The 17,534-nt window shown below is 42.7% G+C and overlaps 1 protein-coding gene across 4 annotated transcripts in view; it reads right to left on the reverse strand.

Moving 5' to 3' along the window:
- The window catches only part of NR1D2 (nuclear receptor subfamily 1 group D member 2), a 39,924-nt gene extending 34,173 nt beyond the window's left edge, over window positions 1-5,751 (reverse strand). Inside the window, exon 1 of one of the 4 annotated variants that reach the window (XM_074268743.1) lies at window positions 5,376-5,751. In XM_074268743.1, coding sequence (XP_074124844.1) covers window positions 5,376-5,391 — 16 coding nt within the window. In that variant the 5' untranslated portion in view covers window positions 5,392-5,751. Of the gene's footprint in view, window positions 1-2,421; window positions 2,946-5,375 lie in introns of those variants that run through there. The other 3 variants (XM_074268745.1, XM_074268744.1, XM_074268746.1) reach the window with 3 other exon arrangements.
- Window positions 5,752-17,534: the final 11,783 nt, after the last annotated feature.

The following is a 17,534-nucleotide window of genomic DNA, read 5'->3' on the forward strand; positions in this document are numbered from 1 at the left end:
GGTCCTCTTCAAGAACAAAAGACAAACTACAACAACAACAACTATTATTATTTACTTTAAAAGTTAAGGAAAGCAAAATCATAAAAGCAAATCTTCAACCATATTAAGTACAATGCTATTTTTTTCTTTATAGCATGAATGACTAAGGTTAAGGAGCATGTTTTTAATTAGTGCTGCTAATTTGGTAGAAAGCCCCAAATTCTAGAGTACATGCCAAGACAAGAGAAAGGGGGGCTGCTAGGTGGCGCAGTGGGTAGAGCACCAGCCTTGAATTCAGGAGGACCCAAGTTCAAATCTGGCTCAGACACTTAACACTTCCTAGCTGTGTGACCCTGGGCAAGTCACTTAACCCCAGCCTCAGGAAAAAATTTAAAAAAAAAAAAAAAAAGACAAGAGAAAGAATAATCTGAAAGAGAATTTTTGTTACAGATTATATTTGCCACTGCGCAGCAGCATTTTTTTTTTAAATGGGGTACAATGAGTATGACTGAAACATTAAAGAAAGAAATATTATAGAAACAATGAGATAGACTTAAGGATGAGGAAACCTTTGGTTATCTGTGATCAATTGCTCAATCAAGCAGATGAGAAAGAGACAGAATAAGAAGTAGCAGGCAGAAAATCAGGTTCTGTCCTTCAAGACAATGAATTCCTCATATTAATGAAATCATTAAAATGTAGCAAGTAGAAAGCTACTGTGACACACTACAGCAAGAACTGTAAATTTCTGCCCAAGTTTTGTGTGCTTCCATTTTTTTTTTGTCAGACATGGTCCATGCAAGCAGTCCCAGACCCATCTTTTTGAAATGTTAGATGAAAGCAATTCTATTTACAATTACCAACTTCATTACTATTCAGCCTTGGTGCCAGAAATTTTTATATATAAACAGAAAATAGATGAAAATCTGTGGAAAATTTCAAATTGGCCAACAAATATATAGTATGAATATGCTCCAGGATTTAGGGCTTTCTCCTGAATTAGCAGCACTAATTAAAAAACATGCTCCCTAACTTTTAGTCATTTGTATTATAAAGGAAAAGTAACATGAAACCTTTGAAGAGTATAATCAAATATTTAATAATTCCATAAATTCAAACTAATAGAGTAAGGACTCATAACAAAAAATAACAGAGAAAAAACAAAAAGTATTTTTCCAGAAGTTATGTTTAATTCAATATCTTATACCATATGCTGTAATGAGCTATATAATCTTAACTATAAAAAGTTACAGCAGAGAGAGAGAGACTGGAAGGAGATACCTTGATCACTTTGAATAGGAGAAAAAAATCTTAAGTAAGCAAGAGGTAGACCTAATCAGAGATAACAAAATTGAAAATTTCAATTACATAAAATTGAAAGATTGAACAAAATCAATATACCTGTAATTAGAAGACAGTTAGTGGAGGAAATATTTTCAGCAAACATCTCATCAAGATTTGACATGTAAAATGTATTTTTAAATATCCTTGACAAAAATCAGGGAACTGATACAAACTGATATGAAAGAACAAGAGCTATCCCTCAGATATATCCATAGAGATTATGAAAACTCTTGTCATCAAAAGAAAAAAATGCAAGCTATCAACTACCATATGAAAGAATGTTCACAACCATCAAAAGCATTACATGAGCAATGGCATTATATTAAGAAGTTTCACTTTACACTTATCATTGATAAAGCTGACCAAAAAACTAAAACAGAAAATATCCTAAAAACTTTGAAAAATAGGCATCCTAGGGCCATGTGAGTGAAACTGTGACTTGGTCTAGACAAAGAAAATATGTGGAATGATACTTTAAAAATTCTTTACGTGCCCTTTGATCTGTTGATTAAGGACAAAAGTCCATATATGTATATAGATATATGTGGACTTTTAAAAAAATATATATATATATAAATACACATATATATGTATCTATAACAGCTTTTTTGTAATGGTAAAGGATTATAGAGAAAAAGAATGTCTGTTAATTGGAAAATGACTGAACTGTGATATATGAATATTACCTATGTTAGGGATATGATCTACAAAAAAATCAAAGAGGAAGAATTCAGAGAAACTTGGGAAGCCTCATATATTGATGAAGGAAGGAAGCAGAACCAGGACAAAAGTTTACACACTAAACACAAGAAGGCAGAAGACAACAAGACTGCAGAACGGGGGACAGTGACCAATATAATAATTTCAGAGAGTTAATCACGAAGCCCACTTCCTGACAGAGGTGACCAACATTTTCAGACATGACCAACACAGGTTGTTTTGGTAGAATGTACTTATTCATTCAATTTGTGAGTATGGAGAGGGCTGTCAATAGGAAGTGACAATGATGTAACAAAAGAAAAAAATTACCAAAGCATGTTCCAAAAATATAAAAGCATCACAAATTTTCTAAAGGCCATCAAGACTGCTTTCCTCCACTTAGTCTGGACTCAGTTCATGAGTCCTCCATAGCATCTGTCTAAGACAAAACTCCACAAATAGTTCATCCAAACTGAACATCTGGACAGTAGACATTCTTCCATTTGGATAGACTCCCTGCTCTCTCCCTCTTCATCAATCAGTATCTGCTACATAAGATGAGACAGCAGAGGAATGTTAAAGAGCCGCCTTCCAAATTAAATCAACATTCTGTAACATCAATGGAAGACCATCCAAAAAAAGTTAGGAAACAAGGTTCAAGAGGAGCCAACCTGAGAGGTCAAAGGTTGTAAACTTTACAGAAACCTCACACACAAGGATCATAAATACCTTCTTTAAGAAGGCTGCCTGATTGGTGGTGGAGTTGTGAACTGATCCAGCCATTCTGGAGAGCAATTTGGAACTCTGGCCAAAGAGCAATCAAATTGTAATTACCTCTCACACTAGGCCTGTATGTATACCACAGGGATCATAAAAAAGGGGAAAGTAGCCACATATAGAAAAATAAACGTTTATCACAATTTTTTTTTTTTTTGTAGTGGCAAGGAACGGTAAATTCCCCAATCAATTAGGGAATATGAAAGTAAGGGACTATTAGAGTTGAAAACTATTTTTACATACAATTGGAAAGCTAAAATACTATTGAAAAGCTGCCTGGTCTAGTGGAGAGCAAGCTGGCCTCCAAACCAGAACAATCCCAAACCTTCAGTGTTGGGCAGCTCTCATTCTTCAATTAGAGAAGGCGCTGCGCTGCCCTGGGAGAGGGAGTTCCCTGCCAAGGAGTTCCCTGCACCAATGAGTCACTGATCTGGGCTAGTTTCTATCCCTTTCTTCCAGAAGAGAATGAGGAGGCCCGAGAAAGAACCCACACTAAATCTTTTAAAATTAAATTCGATTCACCCAGACCAGGAATGACTAGTATACATACACATGGGCACTATTCCCAGATCAACCGTGTGTTCAACGGGACCTCCCGGGTGAGCACAAAATCACCTTCAAAGAAAGATCAGAAACGAGGCATGATAGGTGACTCACTCAAATAATAAGCTGCTGACAAGGAATAAAAAGAAGCGGATTTTTTAAGGCTGACATGCTTGAGATAAGAAAACAGGAGTGCACCAATTCATTTTTATTGCTGCTGGTCCAGTGGGCAAACACTGAGCAAGGATCCGAGATGAGTCCTAAGGGCAGTTCTGCGGGTTCCCACTCGGCCCCACCCACCCAGCACAGAAGTCGCACAGGGACTCCCGGAATCTCTCCTCCTCTACCTCCACCCCAATGCTCCCGGGGATGTATCTTCATCTCTAGGATGGTGGCTGCCCCAGTCCTCAGCAGTCCTCAGACCTCTGCAATCTAACGCACTCCCCCATATTCTCTCCTCTGACACTGCCCACCCCTCCATCACTTCACTCGGGACTACAGCTGATGGGAGGCTCTGGGGCTGCTTCGGGCTCTCCCCACGGCAATCCATCTTCCATTCAGCCACCCTGACGCTTCCCGTCCCCCTCCCCCACCCCGCAGGTCCCCAGAACAAGACCTCCCCCGCACCCAACCTTTGGGCTCCGGGCTCTCCTCCGACAGCTCCCCGAGCCTGGACACTCACTCCTCTGGCTCCAGCTGCAGACCCCCACTCCCCCACCCCCGCTTCCTGGAAGTCCCAACTAGGGCCCGCACTTAACAGAACGCGTTTCCCAACGCCCCTTAATTCCAGGGCCTGCCCCCTCTATTAATTACTCTGTAAGCCCGCTTGTGTGGGCACTGCCCGGGCCGGGGCCTGAATCTCGGTGCCTGCAAATGCTGATTGACTGACTTCGGGACAGGGAAAGGGCGCCTGCGGCAAAGCCCCCTGGCGGGGCGGCCCTGAGGCGCGATCCTCAGCCCCAGGCTCCCGGCACCAGCGCCCCCTCCGTCTGGAGCAGGCACCGGGAGGCCCGGGTCCACGCCTGCCCCGGGCGACTTTTCCGCATGAGAACAGTAAGAGGCCCTTCTCTCCGCATGACCCCATTTCAGTTCCCCAATCCCCTCACTGCCCTGCGCGGGAGGGGCCGCTGGCTCTTCCCTAAGAAAAAGCTCTTTCTCTTCCCAGGAAAGGGATCTGTTCCTTTCGGTCACTCGGGTTCTGGGCCGCGGGCACCCGAACGCCCTGACTCTGCTTCCCGTGGACAGCCCCAAGCCGCCGCTGCGGTTACCCCGCAGAGCCCTCCCCACGGGGGGACACAAGGGCCCGGGGCCGCGAGCTCGCAGGGGGAAGGAAGCCTGTGCGGGCGAGCCCTCGGAACACTAGCGGTGGGGCTGCAAGGGACCAAACCCTCATTTTACAGGTGGGGAAACTGAGGCACGCAGTGGCGATGCCAGGCCGTGGGCTCGCACGTCGCCTGAGGAGCAAACTCGCTCCCTCTCTCCGCGGTCGGGGGGGGGGGGCCTGCACCCCGAGAGCGCCCCCCGAGGCGGGACCGGGCGGCGGCAGCGGCCGGCGCACTGCGGTCTCACCCACGCACACTCCCGCACTCGCCCCGGGCCCGGCCCGCGCTCCGCCCGCCCCCTCGCGCAGTCTCCGCAGTGGGCCAGCCAGCCCGCGGGGAGGGGGTCCCGGGGGCCGCGTCATTCCCGGAGCGTTCCAAAGAGGCGGGGCCGCCCTCGCCCCGCCCCCTCTCGGGCTGCGGCCCCGCCCCCACGTGTCCCTGCGGCCCCGGGGAATGTGGGTCAGGGAGCCCGGCGGCCTCACGTGTCCCCGCCCGCCGCCGCCGCCAGGGCCCCCATTATGTAATGCCGCGTCACGGGCTCCCCGGGCCAACCCGCGGCCGCGCGCCGCCGAACGTAAACACAGCGCGCACGTGGCTCGCGCGGCCGGTCCATGTGAGGGGGGGCCGAGCCGGGCCGGGCCGCTGGGGGAGGGGAAAAGAGGGGGAAAGGAGAAAGGGGGGGGACCCCGCGCCCCCGACCGCGGCTCTTACCCGCATTCACCTCCATGGTGCCCTCGCGGCCCGCCCCGGGCGCTTCAGTCCTGCGTCCCCCCGGGCCCGAGCAGGAGGAGGCGGCGGCGCCGGCGGCTGCGGGCGCCCTTCATGGGCCGGGCGGGCGCCCCGGGACCCAGACCGACGGGCAGGGAGGGCGCTCCGGGGACCGCCCGCCCGCCCGCGCCGGGGACCGGGCAACAAAGGCGGCGGCGGCGGCGGCCGAGGAGGAGGCGGCGGCGGAGGAGGCTTCCTGCAAAGCTGCGCAGCGCGGAGGGGACCGGAGGGGACGGGAGAGAGAGGAGAGCGGGCGCCGGCGGCCGAGGAGCCGAGCGCAGGGAGCCGAGGGGGCCGAGCGCGGGGAGGGGAGGGAGCGGGCACCGAGGGGAGGGAGGGGAAGGAGGGGGAGGGCGGGCCGGCAGCGCGGCACGTGACCAGCGCGCGCACACCCCCACCCTCCCTTCTCCAGCGGCGGCCGCCTCCCCTCCCCGCCCCCTCCTTCCTCTGCCTGGCTCCCCCTCCCACCTCTCCTCACCCTCTCTGTCCCCCTCCCTCCTCCCTCCTCTCCCTTCCCCATCCTCTGCTTCTCCTCTCCCCTCCCCCTTCTCCCTCCTTCCCCTCCCCTCCCCCTTCTCCCTCCTTCCCCTCCCCTCCCTCTTCTCTCTCCCTTCCTCCATCCTTCTCCCCATCCTTCTCTCCTTCCCTTTCTCATCTTCTCCCTACTTTTTTCTCTTTCCTTTCCCCTCTGCCTCCCCCTCCTCCTTTCCTTCCCCATCTCCTTCCCCCCCCGCCCCCTCCCTACTTTCTCCTCTCTCCCTCCCCTTTCCCCTCCTCAATCCCCTTCCTTCTCCCCTCTCCTTCCCCCTTTTCCTACCTCTCCTCCCCTCCTCCGTCTCCTTGCTCTTCTCTCCAGTCCCACTTCTCCCCGGACACGTCCTCCCAACTTCCTTTGCCCGTCCCTTAGACTCCAGCTTTTCCAGCCTTCTTGTATGGATAGTCTGGTGGCTAAAGCCTGGGGCGGCTTCGAGCTGAGGGCCATCTCTGGCAGTTGTTTCTTACCTGATGACCATCCCCCCTTGGCAGTCATTGAACCTCCTCGGGACTCGTTTTCCTCACCCCTAACAGGAAGACTGGACTTCAGGGCCTTCCCATTTCTGTCTCTGACCTGTCCTCTTCCGCACTCCCCTCTTCCTTCCCTTTCCCCCCTCCTCTTCCTCCTCTTCCATTAGCCCCAGTCCCAGTTGTTTTTCCTTCTGCCCCTTCCTAACACCTCCCCAATCACTCCTTTTTCCTGGGTCCGGACCCCTGGAATCTCTGCCTGCCCTTGTGGTGCTTTTTCATGCCGCTCTGCCTTTTCCCTCACCCAGTGACACACTTTTGCCACATCCTCAGACGGGCCAAACCTCTGGCTGGGCAAGAAGGCCCATCTCCGAGGCAGAAGGCGGCCTTGAGAGAGGGGCAGAGAGATGGGAAAAGGGCTCCCTTCAGTGGCTGGTCACTGTTGTAGGGATTTGGAATCCTCTTTCCTTTTCAGAAGTTGGCCTCTCTCCCCACCCCAACTCCCAAGTGATGGCCCTCCGATTCCCTCAGTCTCAGACTTCACTCCCTTGCTGGGTCTCTAGGATCCACCACCAAAATACAAGTCCTTCCATATTTGGCGGGAGGCTGCTTGCATAGGGGAATTCTAGAATTGTGGATGTTGAGCTGGAAATGACTTTAAAGGTAATTGGTCAACCCCAGGAAGCTGGGCCCAATACTCTATTACTTACAGACGGGAATAGCCTGGCTTCTGACCCGGGTCCTCAGACTCCAAAACTTGTTCCAGAGGTAACCCTAAGACAGTTTGCCACAAGTCCCCCCGAAAGCCCCAGGGGGGCAAAGGGACCAGGTTGTGAATCATGAGTGCTTGAGAATGTATGCGATTCCAGAATTAAGTGTTAGATCATAACAATCCTGAAAATGGTGCAATCATTCAAGGATCTAATCTAGCTCTGAGCTGATTTCTAATCTTGCGATAATAATTATTCAAATATTAGTTGAATAAATAAATGATTTTTTAAACCAGATTTTCAGTTTTTGTCTTTTTATCTTTTTCCTTGAGGCAATTGGCATTAAGTGACTTGCCCAGGGTCACACAGCTAAGAAATATTAAATCTCCGAAGCTGAATTTGAACTCAAGGCCTCCCGACTTCAGGGCCATTACTCTATCCACTGTGCCATCTGGCTGCCCCCAGTTTTTGTCCTCCAAGATCTGTGACATGCTAGATGGATTTTATTCAGACAACCAAAAGTATCCTCAAGCTTATCAAGATCAGTTATTGTAGGTATCCAGAATCAACATGCCCTTCCAATGAAAAATTTAATGACATTTCAAATCAGAGTAAAAAATATTCCAAATGACAAGAGTAAGATGTTGGGGACCCACTTCCATACAAACCTACTTCTCTGAAGCTATAAAATCATTTGAGTTGAAAATAAAGGTCCAGTGGTCATCATACAGAGATGACCATCCTAATAATAAGCTAACTAGTGTGGGTTATAAGTACTTGGCAACTTGCTCCAGAACCCTGTGTGACAGGAAGTTTACCTTAATAGATGACAACTTGAAGAGCCTGACACCACATTAGAAAAGCACCTCCATCCAAGAAAAGAATTAGGTTTAAAAAAGGCAGGCTTAAACAAAGAATGTCTGGGAACCAAAGAATATTGTTTAATCAAATTCAGGGTCTTCAAATAAAAGACTTTTCCTGAAAGAGTGGAAATGTTCCAAGTCTAAAATCAGAGTTATAAATTCATTAATGTGTGTGGTTTATTGAGCTACCAATAATAACTAGAATAATAAATCTACTGCCATCCGCATTCAAAGAAATTACTGATTATTATGTATATATGTAGGCAGGGAATGACCAAAAAAAGTCCAACTATTTTTTCACGGTGCACATCCTTTGACTTTTGGCTGCAGTTTTATTTCACCAAGTGTAATCATTCTGCTTCCTAGATTGATTTTGACATAACTTCTTCATGAAAAAAAAATCTTATCCCTCTTTATAAACATATGAATATTTGTGTAATAGATACACATATGCACACAGAAAGCACATTTTAGTACCTTTTTTTAGTATTTTAAGTAAACTTTTGTCCCTAAGTTTAATAACTTACAAAAGTTACTACCTTTTATAACTTCGGGATTACATTTAAGTGGTCAAGAAACTAGATAGATATCTCTTATGTATGTGAGTAGACCACCTAGGAAATTATGAAGCACCAACTCTATAAAGCCATAAAGCTTCAGTCTGGCGTCTAACACAGATGGTGCTGCAGTGTTTAGCCTTATGTTGCAGCAAAAATCTTATGTCATACATAGATACATCTTCCTTGGTGCAAGCATTACTTCATTAATTCATTCCATTTTTCTTAAGTTTTTCTGTGAGCAAGATATTGTGTATGCAAAGGTGACAAAATACACTCCCTAAACTCCAGGCGTCTCTCAGTCTCTTCCCAGAATATTGCCAGCCTGTATTTTTGAATCAGCTCTGCAAAGTCTTCCACGATTAGTCATATCTTGTTCCACTTGTACATTCAAGGGCAGTCACCCCTCTTATCAGTTCCTGGATGACGCTCCCTGGGACACTGATGTTCCTAGGCTATTTAGTTGGAGTTTCCTAGAGGACCTGATTTTAATTGCAGGCATCAGCACACTTAATTTTGGCAGCCTAGAACAGGTTGAATAATACTCTACTTCTCTTTCAACCTTACTTAATTACATCAGTTCAAATCAACAAACATTGGTGATGGCAATGAATCACAAAGAGCACCCTTCATTCCCTCTGACTAGATGGAGTAGCCTTTGGATATTGCTCTTCTCAAGGCATCCAAACTGGCTTAATGACATTTTCCTCATCTTATCTCTAGTTAGTATTTCTCTGAGAAGGAATGAGAAAGAACAAAATGTGTGGTGGGAGTATTAGGGCGGGGCAGGAAATGTTGGGGGGAAAGCAGTGTGAGGGAAAGAAGAAAGCCATAAGATAAATATCAAGAACAGAGGAATCATTATCCTGCATCAAGCCCCATTTCTCACTTCCGCCTGCTTGTTGTCCAACACTTCATGACCCCATTCAGGGTTTTCTTGGCTAAGATACAAGAATGGTTTGCCATTTTCCTCTCTAGTTCATTTGACAAATGACAAAACCAAAGCATATAGAGTTCAATGAGTTATCCAAGATCACATAACGAGCTAGGAAGTGTCTGAGACTGGATTTTAACTCAGGAAGTATTTGAACTCCAGGCCCTACACTATCCATTACACTGCCTCACTCCCTCACTGCAAGAGGCAGAAAGTGTTCTCATTAAGCTACCTTCTTAAGGTTTTGCTTTGTTCATCTGTTGCCCTCTGGGAGTCCTTTCCTGGCTTGATCCAAACAGAAGAAGGGAATTTGGTCTTTTATGTTTTAACACCCACCCATAGATAAATTTTTGAGGGGAAAATGTTAAGTATTTTTAAGGAGTATAACCTATATAACATTAAAAGAAATCATAAGCAATCTATAACAAAAGCCATATAGTCAAGATGGTGCATTAAGTAGAATGAAAAAACATGTGATTCCATCTGGTGGCCCAAGAATTTTTAAAGTGACATAGGCTTAACAACATGCTTCAGCTGAGAGAAAGAAAACAAAAGGAGAAAGTGATGCTTCAACCATGCATAAATAGAAATGCTTTAGAATGATCCAATTCTCTGATAGTTTTTCTAAGCTTCACAATTCGAGTAAGAAATTTCTAGCAGTGCATCACTAAAACATGAAACCTAGTTTTAAAAACAGATTGCATAAAATGTTTGTGGCAGCCCTTTTTGTAGTGGCAAGAAACTGGAAACTGAGTGGATGCTCATTAGTTGGAGAATGGTTGAATAAGTTATGGGATATGAATGTTATGGAATGTTATTGTTCTGTAAGAAATGACCAGCAGGATGATTTCAGAGAGGCCTGGAGAGACTTATGTGAATTGATGTTGAATGAAATGAGCAGAACCAGGAGATCATTATACATGGCAATAACAAGATTATATGATGATCAATTCTGATGGACCTGGCTCCTTTCAACAAAGAGTTGATTCAGACCAGTTCCAGTAGTCTTGTGATGAAGAGAGCCATCTACACCCTGAGAGATGATTTCGGGAACTGAGTGTGAATCACAACATAGCATTTTCCCTCTTTTTGTTGTTGTTTGCTTGCTTGCTTGCTTTTTATTTTCTTTCTCATTTTTTTTTTCCTTTTTGATCTGATTTGTCTTGTGCAGCACAATAATTGTAGAAATATGTATAAAGGAATTGCACATGTGTAGCATATATTGGATTACTTACTTGTCATCTAGGGGAGGTGGGGAAAATGGAGGGAAAATATGGAACAAGTTTTACAAGGGTCAATGTTGAAAAATTATCCATGAATATGTTTTGAAAATAAAAAGTTTTAATTAAAAAATGTGTTCAAGGAAAAAAAATTGCATGTCATGTTACTACTAAAAGAACATCAGGAGGAGAAAAAATCTTTTCCACTAAAAATTTCTTGAAATGTTGTAATTTTATGTGACTTGTAGTCTATGGACTAATTAATTTTACTTAGTCAGCTCTAAATTTCTGTTTTGGGCTTCAGGTATTAATGTATCATCTTTTTGACTGTTTTGTAATAAAGGCAAAGGAAAATTATTTCCTTAAATGCTGGGCAGCAACTTAAATTCCTGTAAATGCTACAATAATTAACTATATTAGGTAAAGAAATGTCAACTGTGAAATTAGCAGGATTCAAGATTTTGTGATTGTTTTATGCACTACTTTCCAAGAAACTATTAAGTTCAACAAGATTCTGCTTTTTTCTTCTTCAAAGTTGATTTTAAATTAATATAAAATTAATTTTATGTAAAAAAGCCAAATATATATTAATAATGCAAAATATTCAGTATCCAAATTATTGTACCCACAAAACCAATAAAATTGTAGTGAATGGAAGAGGGAAAAAAGAAAAATGAAGTTGCAGATACCATAATACAATTAGCAAAGAAGATGGTTTTCAGAATCCTTTAACTCTCTACCGACCCTAATACTTAATTGTTTTTCTTTGTTATTAAGGCAGGGAACAATTCTAAGTAAAATTGTTGTTGTTAATAATAGCAGACAATTACATGATGTTTTAAAATTTTCAAAATGCTTTACAAATATTTCATTTGATCCTCCACCTGAGAAAAAGGCACTATTATCATTCCCTTCCCATTTTATAAATAAGGAAACCAAGACAAAGATTAAGTAATCTGCCCTGAATCACACAGCTAGTAAGTATCTTGGATTAAATTTGAACTATGGTCTTCCTGGCTCCAGGCCCAGTATCTTATTTATTACCTTATTATTATTTATTAATATATTAATAGAAATAAGATAACAGGCATATATTAATATAATCAATGATTATATTAATATATTATTACCTATAATTAATATATTAATATATACCTATTATCTTATTTCTAGCTGTGATAGAAAACTAAAAATCATCAATAAAATTTTTAAAAATTTTAATATTGTGATTATAACTCTCAGAATGTCCAAGGTTCCCATTAGAGACAGTGAAACTCATCTTCATACAATTTATTTTGAGTTACATGAAATGAGAGGTATACAGTCATTCTGGAACTACAAAAGAAAATGATTAGAATTAAATACCATGTTAACAAAGACTCAAATTTTGTCCTCAGAATTCAGCAATTTATGTTTTGGCAGAGACCATGGAAGACTTGGTTCTCCTATTCTTTTGTCCTGGATATTGCCAACCCAAGTTAATTTGAATAATCTTGCCTAGTGTGTTACTATCTGGGTGCTTGGGAAGAGAGGATGTGACATTGTGAGATTCACCCAGACCTAACCTGATGGTGAGATGGAAATGGCCTTGGAAAATGGGGAGAACCATGTGTTTCTGATTACTGGGGAGGCTTCCAAGAAAGAAGTCTTTTTCGAATTGGGGAGACTAAGTCAAGACTAAGTCAACACAGGGAGTTCCAAGGTCTCGCGCCAAGTGCCTTTAAACATAACCCTTGTATCTGTCAGTTAAGTAAGAGAGTGTCATGACCGAGAGGGCCGAGGTAGACTGGAGGGATCTCTCCCTTCTCTGGTTCATTGCCCGAATCCAGACAATGTGGAAATTTTACTGTGTCCTATCTTTCAACGAGTTATCACCAACTCTCCTTGGGAGCATCCAGTTTACAAAACAAACAATGAAAAGGTATTTGTCTGGGAGCTCCATGGGATCTCATGCCAAGTGACACTCACCTATTGCTTCTGTGGGTAGGTTCTATATTAGGACATGTTATAAGGATTTTGCTTTTCTTTCATTTTCAATGAGGGCCGGTGTGGGGTGGAGGGGGGTGGGAAGGAGAAAAGATAGATTTTTATTCATTAAAAAAAGAATAATTTTTTTAAAAATCATGGATCAAAAACAATGATAAAATTTAGCAGTGAATGTAGAAATTAATTATATAAAGGTGGCCCACCCAACAAGCTAGGGACCTTCTTATCGTTCTTTTGACATCGGATACCAGACAAGCATGCAGACTGGCAGTTGTTTTGACTTCTTTGCCTTGGTTATGTAACCAGGTCAGTCATGATATCTCTAATGAAATTCTTCATGAAATTTCTTCACAATTCTTTTTTTTTTTTTGTAATATATTGCAGCAGATTCCCTCACACCATATACATTCCATTGTTCTTTGAGTGACTGGTCATGTTAAGTTTCTGTTGACTGTGACATTCCATGTCTAGGAGCCTTATGAAATCACTGGAAGAATATCAATATGAAAAATATGGGTCTTATTTCAAGGAAAAAATTGGGATCATTAAAACCATCATACTCTTTCCCTGTAGCAATCCAGTCTGCTTTCCTCCTGTTTTAGTGAAAGGGAAAGGTTTTTTAATTATTTCCTGGGCATGCATTCAAAAGGAACTGTAGAAATTGAGACTGTTTTTCTGATTGCTTTCAAATAAAGAAATAAAGACTGCTGTAAGTCTCTGCAGAGGAGAGAGCTTCTCTTCCTGGATGATTGATATAAAGCCAGGAATAGATGGCTGGGCAGTTGCTTATCCCATTTGTACACATGCATTTCTGGTTTAGGTGAAAGAGGGTTGGAGATAGAACAGAATAGGCTGTGACCTTGGGAGCTTCAAAAGGTTGGAAGAATGAGCCTCCAGAAGTCAAGTAGTAGAAAATCATGCTAGAACTATGGGCAGTCAAGTCCAGAAACGAATGATGCTCCAAGGGAACTGCTTACTCCAGTGGATCAGAGGCAATCAAGAAAGAGCAATTATTGGTCAACCTGTCATCTGGGGGGGAGGGGAAGGAGGGGAAAAATTAGAACAAAAGGTTTGGCAATTGTCAATGTTATAAAATTACCCATGCATATATCTGGTAAATAAAAACTATTAGAGACAGAGACAGAGAGACAGAGACAGAGACAGAGACAGAGAGAAAAAGAGAGACAGAGAGAGACAGAGAGAGAGAGACAGAGAGAGAGAGAGAGAGAGACAGACAGACAGACAGACAGAGAGAGAGAGAGAGAGAGAGAGAGAGAGAGAGAGAGCGTGCAATTGTCCTTCAGCTATGCTGCAAGGTGGGTGGTGAACCCTTTGTAGAAAATGCTTTAAATTTAAGCCCACTTTCCCCAGGGACTGGAGAGGAATAGGGAAAAGTGCCCCAGGTACTAAGGGAATGATTTGTACGTCAGTTCATTCTGTATTTCCCAATAGCTAAAAGCAATTGATGTTAATTGGGTAAGTGATAGATGATAGATAAAGCTAATGGTATAATGATATGGAAGAGAGAATAACCAGGTAATAATATTGGGAAGAACTATACCAGAATGGGGCTTGAAACAGTAGCAATAGAAAAATGACCCCAATCCCTGGAGGGTATTCCCAGATTCCTGAAGATAAAATGTAGCCAAGACTTGTTTGGGAGTATCTGACTTGCCAGTAATGGGCTACATAGTACCCTTTCAGCCTCTGCAACAGATATTGGTCATAAACTTCAATTATACATATGGCAGTCTTTTTACAAATTTTTATCTTAGACTCTTTAATACAAGATGACCCAATATACTTGATGCCATTTTGTTTTATTTTGTTTTTGTTTTACTTTTGGTCATATGGAAAAACCTTTTGTCACAAATTCCTTTACTTGCTTCTTCCAGAAGACCCTCCGAGGGCTTCCATTTGGTGTTTGATTTGCATCATAGTAAGACTATCAAAAGAAATATGATTCCATTCCTCTGGTTATTTATCCCCTCACTGACCACTCTACGAGGAACTCAAAGATACCAACAGCTTTCAGTGATCTTTAAGTCTTCTGCTCCTTTTCCCACTACCACCATTTTTGTGATAGAAACAGAAAGATTGTGGTCCATTTTGAATTCCGTGTTTCATGGATTGCCATAACTATAGAGAGAATGCATCCCCAAGCCTCCATATTACTGATTGCCTGGCTCTTTGTAATTATCTAGGCTGGTTCTCAGAAAATGAATATACGCTCACCTGTTTCCAGGACTGTATTCATAGCCCTTCCAGAATTTAAGAAGAAAAAAAAGCTGGATTTAATTGTCCAAGGTGAAATGGACAAGAAGTAGCAGAACCAGGGTTTGACCCTACACTTCCCGAATCCAAAGTCAACACATTTTCCAAGCTACCATACAAAATAACAATGCTTTTCTATGAGCCATCTTTCCTCAATGGCAGATAGAGTTTCAGTCACTTAAAATCATGCTCTAAAAAGGACTCCCAGCAAAGGCATCGCCCCTAGGGAAGCTGCTTAGTACATTACCAGCAGGGGGAACTCATGGTCAAGCCTCCTCTGGGTTCCCATTTGTGGTTCCTCCCATAGCCAACCCATTACCACTCTCCTGTGTCTTCTACAGCTCTTGATCAGTCATTACCCAGTGAGTCATGTGCCAGTACATATACCTTCTCTCAGAAGTCCATCTCAACGGTACAGGAGGTTCAATAGAGTCCTTTTGTTTGACCAGAGATATCGAACCTCCCTGTAACCAGCCAAGCAAGGGCCCCCACTCTGGGTTTCTCCTGGATGCTCCAACCTCCAGTCTCACAGATTGTCCAATAGTCATTCTTCTCACTGTCCAAACTATTCTCCATTCCCAAATCAAGTTGGGACAGAGTAAGTTACACAATCAGCTATACTTTCTACTGTTTATAGAACATCCTGTAGGCACTTCTTGTCTGCCCCCCTTATAGGTCTGGAGGCTCCAAAGAGTTCCCATATTGCCCTAATACTTAATGTTTTGAGCTCCATTAAGCTCCTTTCCACTATATAAGGATAATGGGGAGAAGCCAAGAAAGAGAAATTTTTATAGTCCCAGCTACATCTATTAACCATAATGAACAAGACCCCTATTCAATCATGTCACTTTTTTGGATTTGAAAACCATTTATAATATTCCTCTCTTAAGCATCCCTTTAGAGACTAAATAAATTCTGCAGGGTAATGAGTCTCTTGAGATTCCTGAGGCATTTTTAATGCTTCACAGAGCATGAAGGAAAGAAACTAGATGCTTATAGGTCCCCTCAATTTTTAAAACACTGAAGGATTTGTTTTATTCCCTACCCCACCCGAAGAACACAGGCAAACTGTGAATAATCATCATTGTAGTTATCCTTAATTCTTGCACAGTTGATCCTTGTAGGTCAACCAGCTCTCTGTCTTATAGTTTATAAATTACACTGAAATAGTTCCTGCTGACCTGCTCATGCTGGCAATATTCCCAGAAGTGCCACCCCTGAAGGCATTGTTGAAATGAGCAAATCCAGAAAGTTGATCTCAGCAAAAATAAAAATTTCAAGCTGAGATTTAAATTTTTAACACATTTGCAGCACAAAAACAAAATAGCCAGAGGAACTTATGCAGAATGATATCATTCAAATAACTGAATAATCATTTAAAGAGCTTAATATCCGAAAAGATGTCATTGTAGCATAATGTGACTTGCAATTTCCCTCAAAGCTGCTTTAAGGGTCACTGTGTACCTCATATATATGCCTTGCATACAACATATGGACCCAATCAATGGAATGCTTCTTCATCATTTTTTTTTTTAAGTTTTTCCATATGTGGAAGTAAAGAGAAGTAATCAAAAACTCCTGAATTTCTTCTTGATTTGTCAAAAGCACACAAAGAATATCTAGCTTATTAATTTAATACCATTTTGTATATGTATGTATATATATATATATACATATATATGTCAGAGCAAAAAAAATCTTTAAAGTTTAAAATATGAAACACATAAGCAAAGAAGTAAAAAATAAAAAAAAACACATATAAATATGTCAAGACTGAATGAAGTTACAGAGCTATTTCAGTGAGCATGTCTCCCTATAAAAAAACAGGGAGTATAAAAAAAAAAAGGTGACTCACGGATCAGGCCTTTGGGATAATAAATTTCCTGGCTTCTACTAACCATGGGATAGCCTGGCAATGAAAGGACTTTTGGGGGTTTTTAAATGATGTGATAGATCCTGAATAGTCCTTTAGTCACTGACCACAATCCCATGACAGCAAAAGATGTGGGGTGTTCCACTGAATAAAAGATGGGGCTCCTGGCTGGTAGACCTCTCCCAGAGAAGATGTGATGTCATCAAGGGATGGATAGAGATTTTCTTATTCCAAAGTCATGGAGGTCTCACCAATCTGCCATCATCAAGAGTTGGGGGAATTGACAAGACAAGCCTGAGCCAGAGGCTGCTTTTGCCTCCTTTTAGTTTTTTTCTCTTTGAGTAGGTCTGCAGTGGCAGTGAAAGCAAAGACAAGAAAAGAAAGAAAGCAAGACAGAGACTTTCAAATCAATTGTGATTGTAGCAACAATGGAAGTAAAAGCAATCAGAGAGAGAAAGCCCACCAGAAAGGGAATTTTGATTGGTGCTTAATTGGACTAAGCTCAGTAGAGGTAAAATATACACTAATTAGCAGCCTTACAAAAACTATTTATGAGCCAATGAGACCTGAATATTAATCTCCCGATTGATTGTCCTGAGAGGGACAAATTAGCTTTACTCTGTTCTAATGATTCTGTAATATACTATGAAGCCTTATGGTTAGCATTCTCTTTTCTGAGTGAA

This window comes from Sminthopsis crassicaudata, chromosome 5 (assembly GCF_048593235.1).
Source record: "Sminthopsis crassicaudata isolate SCR6 chromosome 5, ASM4859323v1, whole genome shotgun sequence".
In the NCBI taxonomy this organism is placed as follows: domain Eukaryota; kingdom Metazoa; phylum Chordata; class Mammalia; order Dasyuromorphia; family Dasyuridae; genus Sminthopsis; species Sminthopsis crassicaudata.